Source organism: Hypoxylon trugodes, assembly GCF_022578975.1.
Source record: "Hypoxylon trugodes strain CBS 135444 unplaced genomic scaffold F4822scaffold_8, whole genome shotgun sequence".
Lineage (NCBI taxonomy): Eukaryota > Fungi > Ascomycota > Sordariomycetes > Xylariales > Hypoxylaceae > Hypoxylon > Hypoxylon trugodes.
The window spans coordinates 1,031,113-1,052,411 of record NW_026250023.1 but is presented as its reverse complement, the minus strand read 5'-3'; the positions used below and the strand labels follow the sequence as shown (position 1 = coordinate 1,052,411).

General features: G+C 46.8%; 8 protein-coding genes across 8 annotated transcripts; 3 read left to right on the top strand and 5 right to left on the bottom strand.

Moving 5' to 3' along the window:
• Positions 1 to 2,832: 2,832 nt before the first annotated feature.
• On the bottom strand, positions 2,833 to 4,505 carry F4822DRAFT_344566 (NAD(P)-binding protein). Its single transcript, XM_051455855.1, has 3 exons — positions 3,671 to 4,505; positions 3,373 to 3,597; positions 2,833 to 3,284 (listed from the first exon to the last, which is right to left on the bottom strand). The coding sequence occupies exons 1-3, from the start codon at positions 4,068 to 4,070 to the stop codon at positions 3,064 to 3,066; spliced, it is 846 nt and encodes a 281-aa protein (XP_051311221.1). The 5' UTR covers positions 4,071 to 4,505; the 3' UTR covers positions 2,833 to 3,063.
• Positions 4,506 to 4,927: 422 nt separating this feature from the next.
• F4822DRAFT_432298 (uncharacterized protein) lies at positions 4,928 to 5,240 on the bottom strand (the record flags this gene model as incomplete). Its single annotated transcript, XM_051461629.1, has 2 exons — positions 4,928 to 4,953; positions 5,021 to 5,240. 2 exons carry the CDS (start codon positions 5,238 to 5,240, stop codon positions 4,928 to 4,930), a joined length of 246 nt encoding a protein of 81 aa, XP_051311220.1.
• A 246-nt stretch (positions 5,241 to 5,486) lies between these two features.
• F4822DRAFT_413044 (uncharacterized protein) lies at positions 5,487 to 7,077 on the bottom strand. Its single transcript, XM_051459010.1, has one exon. The coding sequence runs from the start codon at positions 6,736 to 6,738 to the stop codon at positions 5,755 to 5,757; it is 984 nt and encodes a 327-aa protein (XP_051311219.1). The 5' UTR covers positions 6,739 to 7,077; the 3' UTR covers positions 5,487 to 5,754.
• Positions 7,078 to 8,924: 1,847 nt separating this feature from the next.
• F4822DRAFT_438207 (glycoside hydrolase family 55 protein) lies at positions 8,925 to 11,711 on the bottom strand (the record flags this gene model as incomplete). Its single annotated transcript, XM_051462489.1, has 5 exons — positions 8,925 to 9,162; positions 9,222 to 10,533; positions 10,758 to 11,350; positions 11,401 to 11,489; positions 11,634 to 11,711. 5 exons carry the CDS (start codon positions 11,709 to 11,711, stop codon positions 8,925 to 8,927), a joined length of 2,310 nt encoding a protein of 769 aa, XP_051311218.1.
• Positions 11,712 to 12,871: 1,160 nt separating this feature from the next.
• F4822DRAFT_344423 (uncharacterized protein) lies at positions 12,872 to 15,346 on the top strand. The gene has a single exon (XM_051455853.1). The coding sequence runs from the start codon at positions 13,051 to 13,053 to the stop codon at positions 14,794 to 14,796; it is 1,746 nt and encodes a 581-aa protein (XP_051311217.1). The 5' UTR covers positions 12,872 to 13,050; the 3' UTR covers positions 14,797 to 15,346.
• On the bottom strand, positions 15,005 to 17,012 carry F4822DRAFT_445394 (uncharacterized protein; the record flags this gene model as incomplete). The annotated part of the gene is made up of 6 exons (XM_051463376.1): positions 15,005 to 15,239; positions 15,307 to 15,365; positions 15,421 to 15,522; positions 15,575 to 16,015; positions 16,075 to 16,300; positions 16,365 to 17,012. The coding sequence occupies 6 exons, from the start codon at positions 17,010 to 17,012 to the stop codon at positions 15,192 to 15,194; spliced, it is 1,524 nt and encodes a 507-aa protein (XP_051311216.1). The 3' UTR covers positions 15,005 to 15,191.
• Positions 17,013 to 17,619: 607 nt separating this feature from the next.
• On the top strand, positions 17,620 to 19,498 carry F4822DRAFT_344320 (uncharacterized protein). The gene is made up of 3 exons (XM_051455852.1): positions 17,620 to 18,387; positions 18,464 to 18,836; positions 18,904 to 19,498. Exons 1-3 carry the CDS (start codon positions 18,172 to 18,174, stop codon positions 19,209 to 19,211), a joined length of 897 nt encoding a protein of 298 aa, XP_051311215.1. The 5' UTR covers positions 17,620 to 18,171; the 3' UTR covers positions 19,212 to 19,498.
• Positions 19,499 to 19,612: 114 nt separating this feature from the next.
• On the top strand, positions 19,613 to 21,191 carry F4822DRAFT_445392 (uncharacterized protein; the record flags this gene model as incomplete). Its single annotated transcript, XM_051463375.1, has 3 exons — positions 19,613 to 19,799; positions 19,876 to 20,425; positions 20,500 to 21,191. 3 exons carry the CDS (start codon positions 19,613 to 19,615, stop codon positions 21,122 to 21,124), a joined length of 1,362 nt encoding a protein of 453 aa, XP_051311214.1. The 3' UTR covers positions 21,125 to 21,191.
• Positions 21,192 to 21,299: the final 108 nt, after the last annotated feature.

The window sequence follows — 21,299 nt, the reverse complement described above, 5'->3', positions numbered from 1 at the left end:
TACAAGGAAAGGAAACAATTGTGCCTCGTATGTCCTCGACCTTTCGGAATTGCCTGCCGCCCTCCCCTTTCTTCTCTTTCCCCTCACCAATCATGTGACAACCTTCCCTTTCAATGCAGGCCAATACTACCCCAGACTTTTTTTTTCGCCTTCCCCCAGACTAAAACCCCGGACTTTTTATTACTTCCCCGCGTTTCTCATTCGTCCATGCCCTCCTAGACTATGCCTCATTCATCGTCCTCGCAGTGCTGAGGCATATGTTGGCAGCAAGGGACTCGTCAGCTTGAGGACGTGCGCAGATTGGGACCCGTACTTGGAGTTGGAGTAAGTAGGCTGTGCAAGCCGTGCAGGCCGTGTTAGAGCTGATCACTACCCCTCGGATTTACCATTTTATAATCTTATTAATTCCTACGTGGATTCGCCCAGGAATTGCTCGGCAATGTTTGAACACTAATCTCGGTCTTAATAATTGCCATCGAGGTCGAACTGCTCGATGCGATAGCTCGCGGCGCGAATGTCTTCTACTTTATCGATTACTTAGGAATACGACATAGGTATTCACTACGACTAGGGTGTCACATTAAATAAAAAGCGAAAGTTATGGGTACTGTTAAGTGGAATTGGTGTACTATGGACCTAACCAGGCAAAGCGTCCTGGTGAAAATGTTGGATGAGTGTTAGGGAACGCCACCCATGATATTGAGGCCCCAATTCCTTCTATGAAACGCAACGAAACATGATGAAAATGAATGAAAGCCCGAAACCCATATTCCTCTCTCTATTCTCTATGAAGTTGAACTCGATCAGCGTTGTTGGTGGATAATGTTGATTATCTATCACTTCATATTGTTAGCTCGAGTACTACATCTTTCGGAACATCTTATTGATTGACTTACCTGGTGTCTAGCGGATTGTCGCCATAACGCTTGGGATCTAGAGAGATCCAGCAGAGAACAGCAGGGTGATAAATCGAGTAGGCGTTTGCGAGAACCAGGTTCTTGACGGCTTAGTCGGATTGATCGGATTGATCGGTCATGACGACGTCTAGCGGCCCGTACCAGAAGTCATAGAAAGCTTGAGCATAGATGCGGTACCACCAAGGGTAAACCGACATTGAGATCAAGGGACCGGTCGTGGGCGTCAATGCCGGAGGCGTAGGGCTACGTAGAAGGCGATGTTCGACGGTGTACCATAGAGCCTCACGCTCAAGTGTCTCTTCAATGATGCGGGTGACCCTGACACAGGTGGGACAATTGCAAATACCATCGCCGTCGTCCTGGTCGAAGTTGTCTGCCATATCGTACTCTTGAACCATGATGTCGGTTAAATGATATTGTCGTGTGGATATGGAGGATTGATGGTGGTTGTTGGTGATGCTTAGGCTGAGAAGGAAAATATCACTTGAAAGTTTTGGATTATTCTGGGTTTAAATAGGGAGGAAGTGAAAAGCATTCTCGTCACCATTGCTGTCGCCTTTTATAGAACGCGTTTGTCTCCTGCCTTTTGTCGAAACCCGCATTTATGCCTAGTTGCCCTGTTGTTCAGATCAAAACTGGTGCGCTTGCCCACTTACTGTCAAAGTTAGTATTGTTCCCGCCTTTCATGGGACTTCTATACGTTACGCGCAGAGTTAGCTCCTGCTTATCATGAACCCCCTTAGCAACATCACTGCGGGTGCTTTCTACTAAGAATAGTTCTTCAACATCGAAGATCGTGTTAGTAGTTGAACCATACGAAAGGATACATCATGGGAAGTATCGGAGGAACCCCTTATCGCCGATGTGGAGGCAAGGGAGTCTTCAGAACAAAGAAGTCATTCTTGTATGTATACGATAGCTTCCGTAGCAGTTACTTGCGATCTCCTTGCGCAACAACAGAGTTATTAGCCCCTTATATGGTTGGTCTCATGACAGATCGAAGGTCAAAGCATAGGACACAGATCGAATAAACCTGGCAAATACCTAAGTACTGTTCCCTTGTCCATCATACCACGTTCCTGTAGGGGAGTCATCGGTTATGATTAGAATAGTATCATGTGTGCCACTGGGTTAGATCTGTAGGATACTAGACGCTTTCTTTTTTCATATGTGCCTCCCGCATACCCTTAGGGGGGTTTACGAGGGCTAGACTTTCCCCTCACGCCTCGGCGTTAAACTCACTAACTAATCAACTAACTACGTCTCTGTATGTTCAAATGGCTCTCTAGATTTGGGCATGGAATCACGCCGAAATTCTAACCTGAGAATTCATGCCACCGCTTGTTCTTTGTTAACGAGGTCACACGGCGTACTTTAGTGGTAGACTGAGGCTATCAAATAACCTTACCCGCCCCCCTCAATTTATGTACCCAAGTATTCAGCACTAATTTACGGATAACTAAACTCGCATGGTCGAGGATATTACGCAGCTAGTGATTCGTTTCAATGTTTGAAACTAGCTGATACTGTACTTGCCTCCCTGGGAGAATAGGGAAGCGGGTCGTGAGCGGTTGTTGAGTGCTAGCAGTAAGTCCACGCGGTTATGGTGCTCCTTCCCTTTCATAGCTAGGGAAACATGCGCGACTTGGCGCAGATACCCGCCCTGTGCAGCTGCTAGAAATGCGCAAACGGTCGTTCGTGTGACTTCCCTGTTTGGCAGGAACAAGTTCAATCTTTCAGGTATGTGAAAACGGTGGTAGTTCTTGCCATCTGAACCGACATGGGAACCAACACCTGCCAGATTTCTTTGAAGTCATTTATTATCTGACTGGTCGTCGTTGAGATCGGAGACAAGGTCGTCTTTACAACTTCACACGCCGGTCTACACGTCGTTACTTCCCAGGCAGTATATCCTTCAACCATAAAGGTGCTTTCGCTAGAGAATATTGGGTAATATCTTTGGGGTAAGTTAAGAATCTCCCTATGTTATGTATATATAATCATATTAACGTACGCATCGAGTCGTCTTCTGACCGGAACTAAATTCTATACTAGTAGTATAACCACGTAGTTTACCGAGATTCCATCATAATCTAATAATGCATACCCGAAAAAAAAAGAATAAGACGAAAAACAAAGAACCCGATTAAGCATACCCAAGCCTCCAGAACGTCTCGAGGTTGTTCTTAGTATCCTCATCCACATAATCGTGGTGATGTCGGAGTGTAACATTGTCGCTGTGGATCTCGGCCACCATTCCGCTTATAGTACGGTCACCAATCAATTGCGAAACACCCTTAATGAGCGTCGACTTAGGTGTTACGACCATTTCCTCAAATAGAGCCTTCGAGGGAGCAAGCCCGCTTTCTATATTACGCAACTTGGTTAGCGAGGCTTTCGCTATGGCTGAGGAAAAAAGGAATAAGGTGGGGTGTTGGAATAGGGGCCCTCGTACCTAATACCGCGGGCGCCAAAGCATTAATTTGGATATGAACCCTTTGAAGCACTCTATCAAGAGAGCGAACAAGTCCGATAATACCAGCTTTCGAAGCAGCATACACAGGCGCTACTGGGAAGGGATACAATCCCGCATTCGACGCCGTGCAAATGATGCAACCCCGCGATCCCGTTGAGGGATCAGGGTTATTTTTCTTGATGTAATGTGTCGCAAGTTTGACAGCTGTCGCGAACGAATTAGCCAAAGTTCCAAATACTAATTCCCTAACCCAAAGCTTTTAATAAAATAAACTTACTATATATCACACCCGTTAGATTCACATCGAGCACTCTTAACCTAGGCTGCGAAGGCTCCTCCTCATCAACTAGCGTAAGACTGCTAACGCCCTGCTCTGAGATGCCGGCATTGGCCATAACAACGTCGATGGCGCCCCGTTGCTCATATACCTCCCGGAAGGCCGTCGCTTGCCCGTCCCAAGATGTGACATTGCAGAATTTGAAGGATACTTTCGCGGATGGGTTCTGTGCTGCTACTTCCTGTGCTACTCGGTGGCCTGCTTCGGTGTTGACGTCGAATATTGTGACTGTGTACCCCTGCGATGCGAAATACTGGACCATGGATAGCCCAAGCCCGCTGGCGCCACCGGTTACGACGACGCTTAGGGGCCGGGATTGGTGGGTTGTGTTTCCGTTCATTGTGGTTGTTGATAGGGGTTAGGGGTAAGTAAATTTGTGTAAGTATGTTAATAGTTGTCTCAAAGTATCTGGTGAATATTGATTGGATTTTGATATGATAATAACATAGGTTTCTATCAATTCAGTACGACAATAGGAATATATACTAGACATCTTGACCTGCTGCTCCTCATCCGTATGGCCATAGTACATGGATTGTCGCTAGTTGATGGACGGGTGACGGCGAAGGGGTGAAAAGAAGCGGGGAACGTACAGGCCACTATAGCCCGCTATAGCCCGTGGATCAGGTTACTAAAGTCGGCAGTTGGTCGACTGACGGGTGAGGGGATTTCTTTGTAGGGTGCCCTGATTTATACGGGAAAAGGTTGTTTCGGTAGAGATTTCTTTCAATTAAGTGTTAATGATGAATTATTTGCGCAATGAACTATGCTTATGTTGCTGTTTCTTGATGTGTTCTAACTTCACTTGAAGGTTCCCAATGGACGGATTGATTTAGCGGAGAAAGATGGCCCCTGTGAAGCGTGAGCTTCAGCGCTGCGAATAGTGAGTATTGCTCGGAGCTGGGCGAACAAGTTAATTCCGCCACGAGACAGGCTGGCGACAGAATGATCTAGCTGACACAGGATGCTTAGCAATGATTGATGAATTCGTGATTGCGGGAATTCGCTCTGGAGTTTAGCTGTACGGTCGGGCATATGCTATTTCACTTGGCACTGGCTGATGGTCGGGATTGATCTGCATTTAAAAGAAATCGTTAAGGGTATGATCCCCCATCTATTAGGTATGGTACCCTAACTCTTGTGAAACGGGAAATAGAAGCAAGATACCAATCGAAACCCCATCGTCGCATTTGCTATCTAATCTTGGGTATCCTTCTTAGGAACTATCGCCAAGTTAGTTTGGGGATGTTAGGATCGGGATCACAATCGGAATTACAATTCGGCACCTACCTCGATTCTTCTCCCATTGCTTCGGCATGCCCCTGTAGTGGGTAGGCAAATGCTTGGTCGGCTTGAACTGGGAAGTGGTGGAGCCCGCATCGGCTGCGGCGGTATCTTCCGCTTGCTTATTGTCGCCGGAATCCGCTTGTGTTGTGTTGTCCGAAGAGGGATCTGTTTTCTTTGCGTCTACTTCCGAAGTGGAAGGGACCTTTTCTTTGTTGTCGGCCATATTGGTATCGGTGTTGATACTGATACAATAGGAAGGGGTAAAGAAATATGTTGTAGGTTGATGGAGATAAATGCGAAATGTGATGAGTTGAGAAAGAAATAAGTAGGTAAATATCTTGGTTGCCTGAATGATGTGATGATGTACCTAAAACACCACTAAATGCTGCTAAGCCACCTACATAAGTCCCCTACTCAGGTACACGCAGGCGCTGTACACCTACCTAAGTAGGAAGCTAGTTACAGATTGGCTGCGCCCACTCTAGCCACATAGCGCTGGCCCGTGCCAAGTATAGTTCTAATAGAATTGGAACCCTTTTAGCCAATCTACATGATCTGATTGGCTAAAAAGCTATATGTATAATTGAATTTGTGGTCTAAACTCACTGAAATAACCCTTAACATTACGATACCTACCTAGGTAGATACTTTCTCACGGAAGATTTACAATTATGGTGTACAGTACTTGTTGATGTGCCTGCAGCATTTTCGTCCACTGTTGCTCCGTTTCGGTATTGCTATGTATCGTTTTGTTCGATAGTTTTGATCGGCAATGGTAATTCTCTATGGTTATCTAACGCCATTACAATGGCTTGTCGGCGTTTTTTGCCCCATTTATGGATTCTATCGATGGTTTCGCGGAGTTCGTTGATGGATTCCGGAGTATCGTTTAGGTACGATCGCAACCATCTGATTTGTATGGCGTCGGATTCATCCTTCCATCCAACGTAAAGCTTGGCTATGCCCAGGTCAGAGGTTAAACTAAACATGACACCGATCGATGCAAAATCGTGACTCGTGACTGTGACGTTTTCTCCTGTAGCTTCCCCTAAATTATATCCCAACCAAATTCCATATGCCATACTGCCACATAGCTGGTTTTCCGCAAGGTACAATGACTCCTTATGGCCCTTATACACGTGTACGAAATATGGCCAAAGTAAACCGTTGGCAAGGTAAAGCCCGTCTTTCAACAACTTGGCATGAGCAGGGAGTAGAGCAGTTGGCATTTGGCTCTTTTTGTAGCCGAATACACTGTCTGGCTTTGGCGTAGAGATTGGCATTTTGGGAACACGAACTGGTGCTACTTGATGATAATCCTGAATGGTTACTCTGTTGCCAGGGGCTTGGATATTAGATCGTGGGTTGACTTCATCTACTTTAGGAATAAAGGTCTTGCGGAACCAAAGTCTATACTCAGCTTCGACAACGTCTTCAGCGTCCACACCCGAGATTAGCTCCGGGTATTCTCGTCTTCTTCTTTCCATTTTCTTAGGAGGCTTGGTTTCGGTCGATTGAAAAATTTCATCTTTACTCGTAGTGATGTACGCTGGAGGTGGCTTGCCCAAGTACGATAGATAAATCTTATTCATGGCCAAATTGAAGCCTCGATATATTGGGTGGGTGTAGGTTCCCTTGATATACCCAGATGATTTTGACTTGCTGGACATTGTCCGCGATAAAGTCGACTCTGGGTGAGTGGAGCTAACGGCACCCGTCATTGCTCGTAGGGACTCTTTGGTTAGTTTATCAGCGGCAAGTGTAAAAATCGTTGACGGCTCGCTGGGTGGGGGTGTCGAGTTGTTCCTTGAAAACGATATTGGTGTCGTAGGGTTAGGCAAGTTTTGAATCCAGTGGTCAATGAAAATCTAAATAGTTTAAGATTAGTCCTTATATAACCCGTTGGATTTTGAGAGAAATGAGATATCTGCTTTTACTCTTCAAGTAGAAACTTGAGGCGTTGATGTAGACAATGTGAAGGATGAGTATTAAAAGATGGGAAACGTAGGATCCAATTTGAATGAACAGTTCATGGATTTCAAGGTTTATGTTTATAATCCTATTAGGTCGAATTTTTCTCGTGGCTGTCATTAATTGATGAGTCATTTCTTTTTGTTCTTTGTATCACTGCTTCTTTATATTACCGTGCGCCGTTTTCAATTAACCGCCAATGCGCAATAATACAGTGTATGTGTACAGTATGAGAGTAAAGTACACTGTCAGAACTACATTTACAGGGCTATGAGCACTATAGTTATAGGGCGGCTTAGTAGGGTCGCTGTAAATGACCTGTAATTATAGGGATTTTCAGGGCTCTACTCTCTATAAATACAGCGCATTTCAGGACTAAGGTTAATTGAGATGTGCTATAAGGGTGCTATAAGTACGGCGCTCTACAGGGTTTAAGGCACTATACCTAGGTACCTAGTATAGCACACTAGAGGTACCCGCTGTAATGCGCTGTGACTATAGTGGATTATAGGCTAATTATTACCTAGGTAGGTATAGAGCGCTGTATTTATAGGGGTGTAAGCGCTATAAATCTGACCACTAATTCTCTACCTAGTGGGACACGCACTGTAAGGCTCTGTATTTACAAGGGACTTCAGCGCATAGCTTCCTGTAATTACAGGGACACAGTAAGATACCTAGGTACGCCATAAAACTGTAAATTCGCACGGCATTTTGGCGCATTGGCGGTTTTATAACGTCAACAAAACGAACAGAACACTGACGGCATATTGCTATAGAAAATGGATATACAAGATGATTACCTACCTAGGTAGGTATTTATTAATCTAGGACTATCTAGGTCATAGTTGTCTAACTAACTGAAGCTACTGGGGAACATAGCAAACATGACATCGGAAAATACCGCCCATCTCCTTCTTGGGAGTGAACTTCATCTGGGATCCGCACACGAAGCAATCTGGCGCAGATTTGATGCTCGCCAGACCTTTCTTTCTCTCGGCTCGCTCGCGGTCTTTCTTTGTCGGCTTTACCTTACTGATGTCCGTACCAGAATGGTACCAGAGATTGTCAAGACTAACGGAATCGTTCCTCTTCTTTTTCGACGACTTGTCCTCCACCTTATCCTCACCTAGTCCTGCGAAAATATCGTCTTCAACTGGTGGAGGCTTGGTGGTGTATTGCCAATCGACGATTTGGTACTCAGTCGCCGCCCATTCGTTCGACGCATATCCAATGGGGATTGAATCCTGCGTCTTGTTTGGGTTGAAAACGGGGAGAGGTGGCGGGAAGGCAGATGGTGAAAACGGACTCACTAGTGGAGGGTGCACCGTCGGTGTTAGATCCACGTCTGACATCTGTATGTATTGTGGCTGCGTCCATATGGTGTCATCTGTGAAGTCAGAAGACTGATACTCTAACTCCGAGAAGTTGTCTTGGGACCAAGAGTCTGAAGACGACATCTTGTTACTCTGTTTCCTTCTCTGGATTGAATGAAAACCAAGGCAAGATATACCACGAAATTCTGTAGTAGCTTACCGGCGGTTTCCTTGAGCCTGTAGTGAAAGGAAATAAGATATTACAATACTTATTTTTAATCTGCTAGGTACAAGAAGTGAAGGTTGATAACTCGATAGCGTCGATGGATCTGGCATCATGTCCTGGGGATTCGCGATAATATAATCCTGCGCTCTCGCATGCGAAAGTAGGCTATTGTTTGATTGTTCAATAGCCCAGAAATTGTTTGAATCCATTGGTGTCGTTGAAGATTATTGGTTGATGAACAATAGAATTGTTTATGATGATAATAGAGTAGGCAATGTTCCTTTGTTCTGCAATGATAGTCACTGTTACTGGTATTCTCAAAGATGTTGTTCAAGTTCGTTTTATTCTTCGTGATATCTACACCTCATATGCATCATGGCTCATAGGTACTAACTTAGTTGTTACTAGTAAACGCGATAATCGAACTCGGGAATACGTTGACGTTTGCCGCATAGTCCGCGAGCTTAGTCGTATCGCGATACACCATACCATACGCGCCAACGGTGTTCAATCCGTAGATGAAGAAGCCTGTCGTGCTTGCGGAGTCGTACTGAACAATGCCTGTCTGGCATAGCGAACTCGCGCCCTTGGCGGAGCAAGACGTGCTAAAGTTGTTGAAGAACGAATACAATCTGTGCTCGCGTTAGTTGAATGGGGATATTCTTTGTAGAAAATGACGGAAATAGCTTACCCAGCACCGTAGACAAGCACGCTCTTGCTGGCGCTAACACGGAGTCCCCACGCTTCGGAGCAGGTAGTTGGCGACGAGCCTTGCGGGCACAAGATATCGAAGTTGGGGTCATCGATCGTCGTGTTCAGGGGGAACGGCTGCCGAGCGCCAGGGTTGGGCTGGTGGTAGGGGGTTTCAGATTGAATCTGGCCAGCGAAGATATTCTGCGTCTTGCTGAATTGGTATTGGTATCGGACGTGGTGTTCAATGCTGGTACCAACAAGCCAGAGTGTACCAACCGTCGATTCGACCAATAACCCGCGACCCGCGTACACCTTGATCTGCGTGAGGGACTTGTCATCGACGTCGTGGTCCGCAGCCCATAGCCATACATTCTCCATGTACAGCCGCGCCGCCGTCTTAGACACATGCATTGACATGTATCCCGCAATACAGTTACTATTCACCGTCGTAGACGACGGGGTCGACGGGCAATTTGCCAGGGACAAGCTCGACCCCGTGGTCCCTCCAATCCTAGTGTGTACATCCCACATACCACTCGGCGAGCTAGCAGGCGAATTCAAATTCCACCTAATTAAAATTGCACCAGCCTGCGCGCCCTGCGTGGACACAATCATATCACTCCACTCCACCGTACCCGAATCTCCCGCATTTCCAATCTGCACAACAACCTGCGGCGCATTGATATTATTAAAGAACGACCCACTCGACATAATCACCGGGTAACCCTCACCCACGATCTTACTACCCGCCGGGATTAACAGCGTCTTCGTGACTTTGTATGTACCCGCGTCGAAGTATACTACTTTACCCGCGCTAGCGGCGGCGATTATAACGCGTTGCAAGGCCGCGGTGTCGTCGGTTGTGCCGTCACCTTTAGCCCCGCCTGTTCGGACTGAGGTGAATGAGGTCGAGGCTAGGTTGGCGTAGGATGGCTTCGAGCGCTCGTAGTACTTGCCGTTGCTTACGAGGACGGCGGGACGCGTGGGAGGGGTGATAGCACCGGCGGTTGTCTTAGGGCCGGTTGGATTGTATACATTGCCGCTGACCCAGCTGGCGATTGTGGTCGAACCTGTGGTTCCGGCGAGGAGGGTGCTTTTTGTCGGGCCGTATAGGATCGCGGTGGGAACATTCTTTAGGGCGACGTTTTCGATTGCGAGACTACCGCCTGTTGTTGGCGTCGACTTTGTGGAGCGGGAGATGTTGAATGCGATCTTGGTGTTGGTGAAGGAACTGTCGAAGAAGGTAACGGATCCAACGGTTTCGCCGCTCGAATCACGGGTAGCCATGTCGAGACCTACTGTACAATTGTCTGAAAGATGTTAGCTTTTCCGACCGAATTGAGGCGGGTGTTTTTCCCCCAACTCATGGGTGAGGATGGATTTGCCCCCTTGTGTTTTAGGGGCGTGTACGGGCACGGAGCTGGATGGGATCTGGCTACTTACTATTTGCTCGTTAGCATTTTCACGGATAAGGGGATGGCGGGGTATTAAACAGTCTGCACATACCTGACTGATATGCTCTTGTAGGTCCAACCCCAGTCCCAAAGCTGATAAATAGCAGTGACAGCATTGTTGAAGGTGAGGTTTCGGACGGTGAACTGCTGGTTTCCAAACACGGCTCCATACAGACCACCGTTGAAGACAAGGTCGTTCAAAAGACCACCAGAGCCAGATTCAATGAAGACACCTTGGTGTTTAGTGCCTGAGTTGGTAGACATTTTAAACACAATGTTCTGTAAGCTCGTCGCTTGAGCGGTGGGCCAGTGAATACCAGTCGCCTCAGTGGCTGCTGGGATAGCTGTCAGGTCAATGACGAAGTTCTTGACTTGCCGCCAGAAAATGTTCGTCGCTCCATACGGCAGGGAGCCACCGGCTTGGTACACAGCACCATCTATGACACCAAATCCAGAGAAACCGGCGGTGGCTTTCAGAACGGGCATATTGTTCGGGTTACCAATCAGATTGGTGGCATAGTAGTCGATGATGGATGAAGAAACGATATAAGTTCCAGCGGGGAAGTAAACGACAGCGTTTGTTGTGCTTGACGATGAGCAGGATCCTGGAGCACATCTGCTGCCGTCACTGATGGCCTTGTTGATAGCAGCGGTATCATCGGTCTTGCCATCTCTATTTGAATATTAGTACCAACCTTTATAATGAATTTGAGCCACTCGTACCCTTTCGCGCCGTAGTCCTTGACATTACGATAGACCTTGTAAGTCGCCTTGTTGGTGTTGAATGCCGATATACCTTGATGAGAAATTGTCTCGTACCAATAAGTTGTAGTCTGTCGCTCCTCGATTTTCTTCTCTTCGGTGGCTGAGTTCGCGGGCGTGACGTCGTCGTCAGTTACCACCGCCGAGACATAGTCGTTGGTATAACCACTGAATTCTGCTAGCTGAGAACTCACTGCATTTTGAACCTCTGGGATAACTAGCCTTTCTGCCAATATGGCGGGCAGAAATAGAGCGGTCGACAGGAAACGCATATTGAACGCTTGGAACCAAAACACGGGCGTATCACCGGGAGGGACAGCCGGGCATACATTGTGTCGGGTGTAGCGACTATTATCTAGGATTTGAAGGTCTAGTGATTGACGCCACCGGGGTCCGAGGTAGCGCGTGTTGTAATCGCATCGCGAGAGTCATGATTTAATAGCTCATAAAACGAGAGCGATCGAGACCAAGGAACAGGTCGGTTTATGAGGCTCGAATACGTCTTGCTTGCGAATATGATTGCCGGAAAGGTCTTAGATTTTGCTTCAGCTGAGATTGAGCCGATCATCTTGGTCCAAATTGGCTAGACATATTGAATAGCGGCGTTGAATCAAGATTACCTAGAGGTAGGTAGTGGATTAGCGCTGCCCTGAGCTGGAAGCTTCATTGCACTAAGATGGCCTGGGCCCTAGAATTCGGTAATCTTGAGATGTTCGTCTTTTTTCCTCAGGTCGCTAGCAACTAGCTGGGAACATCCCCTTATTTTCATCTTAGGATGGCGGCGCTCACTCAAGGCTAGCAGCGAGTGAGTTCAATATGGAGTATTCCATTGTGACAACAACCGAGGTACCCAGCTGAGCGGAACTAACTATTCATTATTGGTAGGAATTATACTCTTAACTACCTAGGTAGAAATAATATACGATGGGTATATGGAGAGAAAGTAGTTCCACTTCGTGCTAGATTCATAGCGAATCGTGATACTGATGGTTGATTTTCCGGTGCTTTGACCTAGATGAGCTCTATTTCATGGTCGGACTTAGAGAAGAAGACATACGTAAGATGCCCGTATGCCGAGCGTCAAACTCCGAGCTGTAAAAGGAAAGATCTTCGTAACGGATTAACTCCGGGTACGATCAAGATGATCACTCGCTACATGTCACATCTATGGATGTTACGGCTGTTACCGATGCTTTGCTACTGTTACGATCACAGCAAAAAAACTCATTCTAAAGTCTCAAGGTATCTCCCCATCTTTGACAGTGCTTGGAAGCCTTTTTGCATCTATCGTTTCGCTTAGGTACGGTAAATTTCTTGCGTTGAAGATGGATGTCTCCGTATATGCCCAAAGTCCCTTGCATAACACCGACGAGTTAATCCGATCCGTTCGTGAAGGAATGTGCCTAAAAATAGAAGATTATCCCCCAGCCATAAGATCGTAATCTTGGATTGCAATGAGCAAACAACTTCAACATGAATTCATCAAATTCTTGAAAGACCATCGCGCTATTTTATTCGTTATGACCTAATTGACTGTATATCAAATCAACCACGATGGTATACTTAAAAACATGAAATTGCGGGTCAATTAGTTGAGATTGGTTGGATATCATGAAGTCACTCCTAACCCAACTTCGTCCAAGCGCGCGTACACCCCTGGCCTTAGGAAATGCGGGCTCTGACATCGTGAGCCGGCTACCATTTGAACTGCACATCATAATTCTCGCTTATCTTGAGCCGAATGATGTAGACGCTGGTCTTCACGCGTGCCGCGGTTGGCGCGATATCTGGTTGAGTGAGGAGGTATGGCCCAAGCTTGCTCAACGATGGTACCCAGGCCTGGAAGACTACATTCGCAGGCCTGTATTTCATGGGCAAGACTTGGGTGAGATGTTCCGACGGGCTCTACATAAGATCCAGAGGAGGGTAAGCGGAAGGTTCGCCTCTGCCTTGCATTACGAGATGCATCTAGAATCCGAGCAGTTCTTCACATTGAGCAAAGGCGTTCCGGTATCAGAAGGAGGTGTCCATTCTTATGACGAGGTAGATGGCCTTGAGTGTGGTTCCGATACCCGTTATCCGCGGTTCATGATGTACAATGATGGCCGAATAGCATGGTGGCCTGAAGCATATGTTCTCCCTTATTTCGCCGTGGTCGACGATCTACGCACAAGGAAACGGCGAGCATATCTATTCCCTAACCATAAAGGAGAGAAGCAGGGCTATAAGACTGCTATGAGTAATAAACTCATCTTAATGGGGCGGGGAAAGATGCTGCACGCATGGCATCTTGAGTTAGATCAGCTTCGCTCCACTGAAGTCCCGGATGAGTTCGTTCGCTGCATTGCCGAGGGAGAAACTGTTATTATAGTTTCTAAGACCGCGGAGGTCTTTCTATGGCGGTTTGGCGAGAAACCACAACATATAAATACGAATCGGTGTTACGGAAAGGGACCTCTCGGCACATCTCACCCTTACGACTTTGTTTCGGGCCAATTCGCTTCTTCCCATAATGCTGGCTCGCGCCTTGTGCAAAGTGGCACTTTATTGGATTTCATTATTTCTCCTGACGAGGAGAATGTTTTCTTCATTATAGCTTATTTTCCTGCACCGATGAAACTGCTTCGGGTATGCGAAATGCGTAACGGAAAGCTCGCCGGTATTTATCGGCTAGACAGAAATAAGTTGGATGGTCTCATCATGGATCATGTTGAGTTTACGAATATACGTTGGGAGAAGATCGACTCTTATGGTGGATACTGCTTGACGCAGGCTTTATCGCAGACTCCTAACCGTTCCGACCCAGAATCACCTCGCACATCTGCCTCATGCCGCCCATTGAGTAGTAATCTTGTATCGGTATGCTTTAACATTTACACTAAACAATTCACAATCCTCCATTATCATTACAAAGAATGCCACAACCCCCAAACCGCCTGCCAAGTTTGGAATGGACGGATCGTCACAAGCGACATAAAGGGTTCTCAAGGTCTTGTCTTATCTCTTCGCCCGTGTAAAGAGACCACGTGTCCCTATGAGGAATCACGTCCCATCCCTCTATACACAATGGTACCCAACGGACGAGGTACCCTATTGCGAAGACAGCATGCTCCTTATGAGACCCACGGGCTTAGTAGCCTAGAACTGCATGGTACGGATTTTGCACTTGATTCCAACCAGCAATTTGATAGCGGGGCTGGCCCACCTGTACTTCCGGGGGTCAGGAGAGTCGTGGGCGATGACGACTTCCTTCTCCTAGTTGTTAGGGACTCTTGCAGCGCTTGGAGTTTTAATAACGATATATCCGAAAAACCTAATGATAGTAAGCGAAGCCTATGGCGAAGTCTGATCCGCTGAGCCTCTACTCTTCGGCCAATCCGACCGAAGCTGCCACATTCGATTCTCGCTACCCCAGTATCATAAATATTTGTATTTGGAGTAGGAAATTCTCTAAATATGGTGTTTTTGGACTAGAGCTAGGGAAACGCATGAATATTTTATTCGAATCAAAACCAATCCAACGTAATAAATCGTTTTCGATAGGCTCCTCAAGGAAATCTAGAATTTTTCGTGCGATAAAAAGACCTCCCCGCAATAATAACAACTATCGGAACCACAAAACGATGGATGAAGCAACTTTCGCGAAGAAGTGTTCAGCCCAGCACCTTCATTGACTCAGTCCATTTTCTGAGTAATAGCTCTTTGAAGGCCGACCGTATTCGATTCCCAAAGGGAACCTCCAAGTTGGAGATTTAGTCAGATCGTGTGTCCAAGATGGGCTCGAGGAGTGTTTGGAACAACTAATTACACGTTAGTCTCTAAGTGAATCGCATGAATAGGGGGCGGGGTAAGTAAAGGGAGTCCTACCCAAGCCTCGAGATCTCTCTCGTTGTCTCTGAGCTCGCGGAACTTCGAATCCAGTTGCTCTATGGTTTCCTATTAGCGGTTGTCTGAAAACACTTTGATGCCATTGCTACTTACGTGCGGTGATATATACGTTCTCAAGGTTCTCGTCCTTCAGCTTCTGTAAGAAGTTCTTGGAACTTGGGTCACTCCCGATCTGGCTGATCTGGAAAACCACGGCTTCAAAATGGGTTAGCGCGAAAGTCTCGAGAAGGGGTATTTGGTGAATTACCGCGTAAGGGGAGACCATTCTCCAGCAAGTAATTCTGGCATTTCACAATTTCATCCTTCAGCGTGTGCAACTTCTCGGGCGATCCAGATCCCCCGTACGGAACTCCATCAGTGATAATAGAGACGAACAGTGGTCGCTTCATATTCTTCACCGTGTCGTTATACTGGGTATACAGTAGAGGCTGTAAGATACGCTCCCGAAGATGGGTCCCAAGCTCGGTATATCCCGATGGTTTCACTCCTTCAAGGATTCCCTGGATAGCGTCCATGCCCAAATTATCAGCATTGGGAGGCTCAGAGTTGATGAATCGTAAATGTACGCCGAGTTCATCTGGAACTATCTTGGTACAGATCGTGGCAATCCTGCGAACCAAGTCGCGCTGGTCTGCCATGCGATCTTCGCCTTCATAGTTGTTCTTGGGGTTCATTGATCCACTATCATCTATACATTGCATCAGAATACTGTAGATGAATTATGGGGAGTGGACAGGATATTCTTACCGCAGTAAATAACCGGCTGATAAAGAGCAAATTTCACGAGATTATCAGCATTGTCGGGTTCGCCCAAGACGGTAGTCTTGTCATTTTGGAGTTCAACGGCTTTGACAGTGATTTTCTCCAACAGTTCCTGACTGTCTTCCTTAAAGAACTTTCCCAGCTTGTGTTTACTAACGAAGTCGCCCACGCTCTTCTTGAGCTCTTCTCCTGTCTTCGGCTTTGGTATCTCCTATACGAAATATTAGACGACAAGGGTTGCGGAAAGTGGTCAAGGAACGAGCGCAATTACGTACCGCCTTGATCTTCTCGGCCATTTGGCTATCCCGCTCTCCACGAATCTGGAATTTATTGAAGATTTGGTGACCGGTTTCGATAAGATTATTGGCCAAATCCAAGATGAGGAGGATAAATGCCAGAATGAGGCTGACGATCGAATCGCGAGCAAAGCCTCTCTGCTGAGGAGACTTCATGGCTTCGTCGATCTCTGGTCGGCCTAGCCTAGCTGTCGCTTCCACAGCCGCGTCCGTTGAGCCACCATTCTTGACAAGAAGTTGGATGACTTCAGGGTCCTTTCGCTGTGCCAACTCATTCACAAGGGGAGTGGATCCGCTTTGAAGAGATGAATCTGAGTAAAGCACGTTCGCCCCGTGTTTGAGTAAAAGGTCGACTATCTCAACCCGGTTGTCGCCTTTACCCCTGGACGTTACGATCCACAGCGGGGTACGGCGCTGGGTAGAAAATGCATCGACCTCGGCACCCTTATCGAGGAGTAGCCTGACGACCTCAGCGTGTCCATTACGTGCAGCTACAGCGAGAGGCGTCAGTCCAAGGGTACTACTACCTTTCTCTGCGCTAGGCTCATTGATGTTATAAGTTTCGAGGTACTTGTCCAACGCGGCGCTCGTAAGAACGCCGGTGGCTGCATCGCTATAAAGGGACATCTTGAAAAAGAGAAAGTGAAGAATAGATTTAAGAGTGAGGACTTTGAATTGTGATTTTGGTCTGTCGAGCTACGATCATTATCACCTACCTACCTGGTAACTTACCCCTATTTAAATACTCATAAATGAGACTCGAGCCGCATATTCAGTATGTCGTGAAATCCCTTCATTCTGCTTCAATTCTTCGCATTTCCGTATTTCTCTCCTATTTCCTTTTTCGTTATCCAGCCTGCCTCTCGCGATCGCATGGAGGCCAGAGAATTTTGATCGGGTAGGAACGAGGCTAGTATGCCAATGTCCTCTCATGCAGTGACATGACTCAACTGATTGTCGCATATCGACTGTACGCTGACGAGGTGAGACAGTGATGTAACCTATACACTAATATTAAGTGTAGATCTCGGTGTATGATGGACGAAGGAATGAATCGTCGGCGACTCTAGTGAAAGGGAATTGGTATAAAATTCCATTTGCTGCATACGTGGCGGCGATTTTCGCATCAGCTTGAAGAATGTGCCGCTTGAAGCGTCGCATCGAGCCAGTGAAGAGATAAGAGGCGTTTTTTCTCCTTGGAGAAGATTCTTTGATGTTTAGGAATCGAAAAAAGAAAAGCTGTGATTAGAATGGCGTGCGTCATGCCTAATGGGCAAATGCTGCCCGACGACTCCACGTAGCCAGTCCAACTTTGGCGCCTTTATACAATAGGCCACTTTGAGCTCATCCGACTATGGTTGACGATCGGATTGCTTGCCGTATCTGATTTCGATGCCTATAATCATCGCATTTATACCATTCGCACCTAATCACGCCCAAGAGGCTTAAAAGCCTTGCCCTTATGACGGCGACAAGACTTCACGTCGCACGGATGCTACCCTTTTCAGCTTCAACATTTTGATCCTCTTTTACCTAAATGGGAACTGGTGGGGGGAATATCTAGATGCTGACCTCATCAATCGGTAGATCTGTGAATAGATGCACCCCCACAGAGCCTCAGCGGTACCAAGATACAGATGGATGCCCCCCAAGGGACTCATGAAGCTAGGCTTGGAGGTTATCAGATTTTGTTATAAAGGTACATGAAAGCCGTACTGAACTGACGATAATATTGGGAAAGTAACTTCGTGTAAACAATTTCCATTATACCATCTTCATCTTCACCATGAGTCTCCAAGATCTTGCTCGCTCTCTTTCCGCTGTTGGCTCAGCAAAACTTCCATCCAATGAAGGCGAAGGGTTGTATCTCCTCAGTGTGAGAGATGGCAACCTTGTCGAGAAACATTGGATAGGTAGCACTCTTCAGAGTGAGACCGTTATCGCTTCGGATATGAGAGAGGATACTCCAGCTTCATACTTGCTTGGGCTTGAGCAGGATCTTGTATGTGCATCCCACCCTCACAAATCGTTGATTCCGTCGCGATGATACTAATAGGGTCTTCCGTTCTCATTCACAGCGTCTCGTCGTCTTCATCGACCAAGAAAACCTCGTTCAGTGCTACGCATACAGCGACGACATCGAAGAGTGGGAAGAGACCCCACTAGGGAGCGAGTGGAACATCACTGCAAGCCCGGAAAGCAGACTAAGCGCGACTGTCGGCCCGGAAGGAGAGGTAGTAGTCTCTTACCAGGATGAGACTGGTAGTCTGGCTGGCATAATGAGTGCAGCCGAGAAAAAATGGAAGGCATTCGGCCCCCTCGATGGCGACCCTATCTCGGGAACGCCTCAGTATCTTGAAGTCATTGACGATAAGCTTCACCTCTTCTATGTTGAAAAGGATGCAGGGATTGGGTACCTAGTTCTTGATCCTGGCACTGGTAAATGGCAAAGTAAGTGTCTGAACCATATCGCATCACTCCCGTATTAGTTCTATGTTGACGGATGGGAATCTGTTAGCCAACCTGCTTAGTAACACCAAGTTCGACACTGCCATCGATAACTTTAATGTCGTCAAGGACACAGAAACCAGCCCTTTCCAGAGCTATATCCTTACCGATGGCTCATTGTGGAACATCAACGGAGGTAAAGAAAAGGTTTGCCTGGGGAAAGTCGAGAGTAATGGCAAATTAATTCCCTCGGACAATGCTCAAGCTGGATTCAAAATCAAATGGCGTGGGTCTCGTAAGACTAGAGCTCGGAGATGGAAGATTGTACTGAAGTGGGCAAATTCAGAGATTGAAATGCGTCGGGTCTCGTATTATTAGGTAGTTTGGGAAATGAAAGGACGATTGATTGAGCGTTAAGGAGGTGTATTTGTAGTCTGCGAGAAAAAAACAGCGCACGGTACGCATAACGTGTGGGTGCGAGATTTTCACATACCATTGGTGTAACAATACGGGTTACCTATGCAAGTTACTGCACAGTACTATACGCACAGCCAATTGGAATTATATTGAGGGACAGCGCATAGAGGTTTTAATTTCGGGTATGACTTTGCCCGAGTATAAAGCCCAAGCTTCGTGCTACCTTAATCTCTAGCCTATATACCTAAGTACCCTATTCCTCCCTTGTATATCAGTTCCGAGTACTCGATCCTAGAGCTTGCGACAAGCGGGTAACCCATATCTCAGAGACTCGATTATCTATCTAGAGACTTACCGAAGTCATGGGCGACTACGTACAGGGCACCGATGATATAAACCTCGATACCTTCGAAGTTACCAGAGAACACTGGCATACGAGTCAGAAAGGTGACCAGCTACCTGACCCCGAACAATTCGGGATAGACCTCACTACACCACCGAATCGATGGCAAGATTGGATAGTGAAGTTAGTATTTGAAAAGTTGGGGAGTGAGTAGAGCGTTGAGATCAACTTTCACAGTGGCTGTCAGGGCTGATTAAAATGTTGGGCTTACGCGTATAAAAGTTGAAAAAGAGGGCAGCGGTTTTTATATCAATATCCCTAATGCGAAATTTGATGTTATTCTCACGGCTGGACACAACCTTGTTGACAGACGACGACATCACAGCTCCAATATCAGAATTATACACGACCCCCATACGAAAGAAGATATCCACGTAACACCTCAGATGATTCACGTTTGTGATAGATACTTCGATGACCCCGATGAAGACCAAGCCATATATGATTACGCCGTCATTCTCTTAGCGCGGGACAGAAAGGCCCGGCATCGCGGATTTGGTTTCAATCTTATGCTAGGCCTCACACCACCACCAGGAGATACACCAGTTCCCGTAGATGAGGAGGAAAGTGATATACTTCTAGGCAGTTCGGTATATGTTAGCGGATACGTCCCCGATAACTCGCCGCCTAAGAAGCACCCAAGCAGATCAGAGGGCAAATGTATTAGAACTTATACTCAACAACTACATTACAAAGCCAAGACCGAGCCAGGTATGAGTGGTGGCCCTGTGTGGATAGGATTTCGCGGTGTCGAGACGGTGGTAGCCATTCAGTGAGTTTACCCCCTTTCTCTGCCTCCCCTCCTAGAGACCCCTCGATTTTGGGCCTGTAACTGAAACGTTCAAGCAATTATGGAGCAGAAAACGAAAGCCAGGGGAACAAAGGCTCGCGATTGAATCTCAGCATCCTACGTACCATATTTGGATGGGTGAATGTTGGCTGGTACGACAAGGCACTCTATTATCGCGCACCGCGACCTTACACAATGCATCTTCATGTGGCGCGTGCGCACCCACTGGATAATGATACTGCTAACGATGGGCGGGTTCGAGTGGGAAAGCCTGGAATGGTTGAGACAAGGTTCGATATCCTCCCTGTGGCGGCGAATCCAACTATCGCCGAGTTGAATGCTAGCTATGGATTCATTCTTCGCTCCACAAACCCTAGCCCCGGACCCGCGACTTTGGATTGGGTGAGATGGGATCCTAAGAAGAATAGGATATCGCCTGTAAAACGCTTCGACGCATTATGCGAGGTCATGATTCCCCAACTAATCATTCAACCTAACAAACCATTCACGATAAAAGTCCGAAATGGAAATGATATGAAACAAGTGCAAATGAAGATGGAACGCCTAGACGAGGCTGATCTCGAGCAGTTAGATGATAGTCCACATAATTACGAGGATACATGGGAGATTTCGTTCGTGCCAATTAATGCGGCCAAGGTGCGTTGCATTTCACCCCTCTAGATCCTGAAGCGACGGTATTCTGACGAGTTTCTTAGCCCTTCGAATTGAGATAGTTGGGCATCGCTATTAATGAATCAGGAGGATGCCCCTTTTGATAATAGAATTGACTTCGGAATACATACGATCATGATCAATTGTGGAACACATAGCTATTTTTTATCTCAACACCCCAATA

Bases quoted from the DNA above. Each gene is read 5' to 3' on its own strand.
- F4822DRAFT_344566 (XM_051455855.1), bottom strand. From the start codon at position 4,070: ATGAACGGAAACACAACCCACCAATCCCGGCCCCTAAGCGTCGTCGTA. The intron at 3,598-3,670 runs GTAAGTTTATTT...CGTTCGCGACAG, and splicing joins TCTAACGGGTGTGATATATA to CTGTCAAACTTGCGACACAT. The intron at 3,285-3,372 runs GTACGAGGGCCC...TGCGTAATATAG, and splicing joins TTTGGCGCCCGCGGTATTAG to AAAGCGGGCTTGCTCCCTCG.
- F4822DRAFT_413044 (XM_051459010.1), bottom strand. From the start codon at position 6,738: ATGACGGGTGCCGTTAGCTCCACTCACCCAGAGTCGACTTTATCGCGG.
- F4822DRAFT_344423 (XM_051455853.1), top strand. From the start codon at position 13,051: ATGAAGTCACTCCTAACCCAACTTCGTCCAAGCGCGCGTACACCCCTG.
- F4822DRAFT_344320 (XM_051455852.1), top strand. From the start codon at position 18,172: ATGAGTCTCCAAGATCTTGCTCGCTCTCTTTCCGCTGTTGGCTCAGCA. The intron at 18,388-18,463 runs GTATGTGCATCC...TCTCATTCACAG, and splicing joins TTGGGCTTGAGCAGGATCTT to CGTCTCGTCGTCTTCATCGA. The intron at 18,837-18,903 runs GTAAGTGTCTGA...GGAATCTGTTAG, and splicing joins TGGCACTGGTAAATGGCAAA to CCAACCTGCTTAGTAACACC.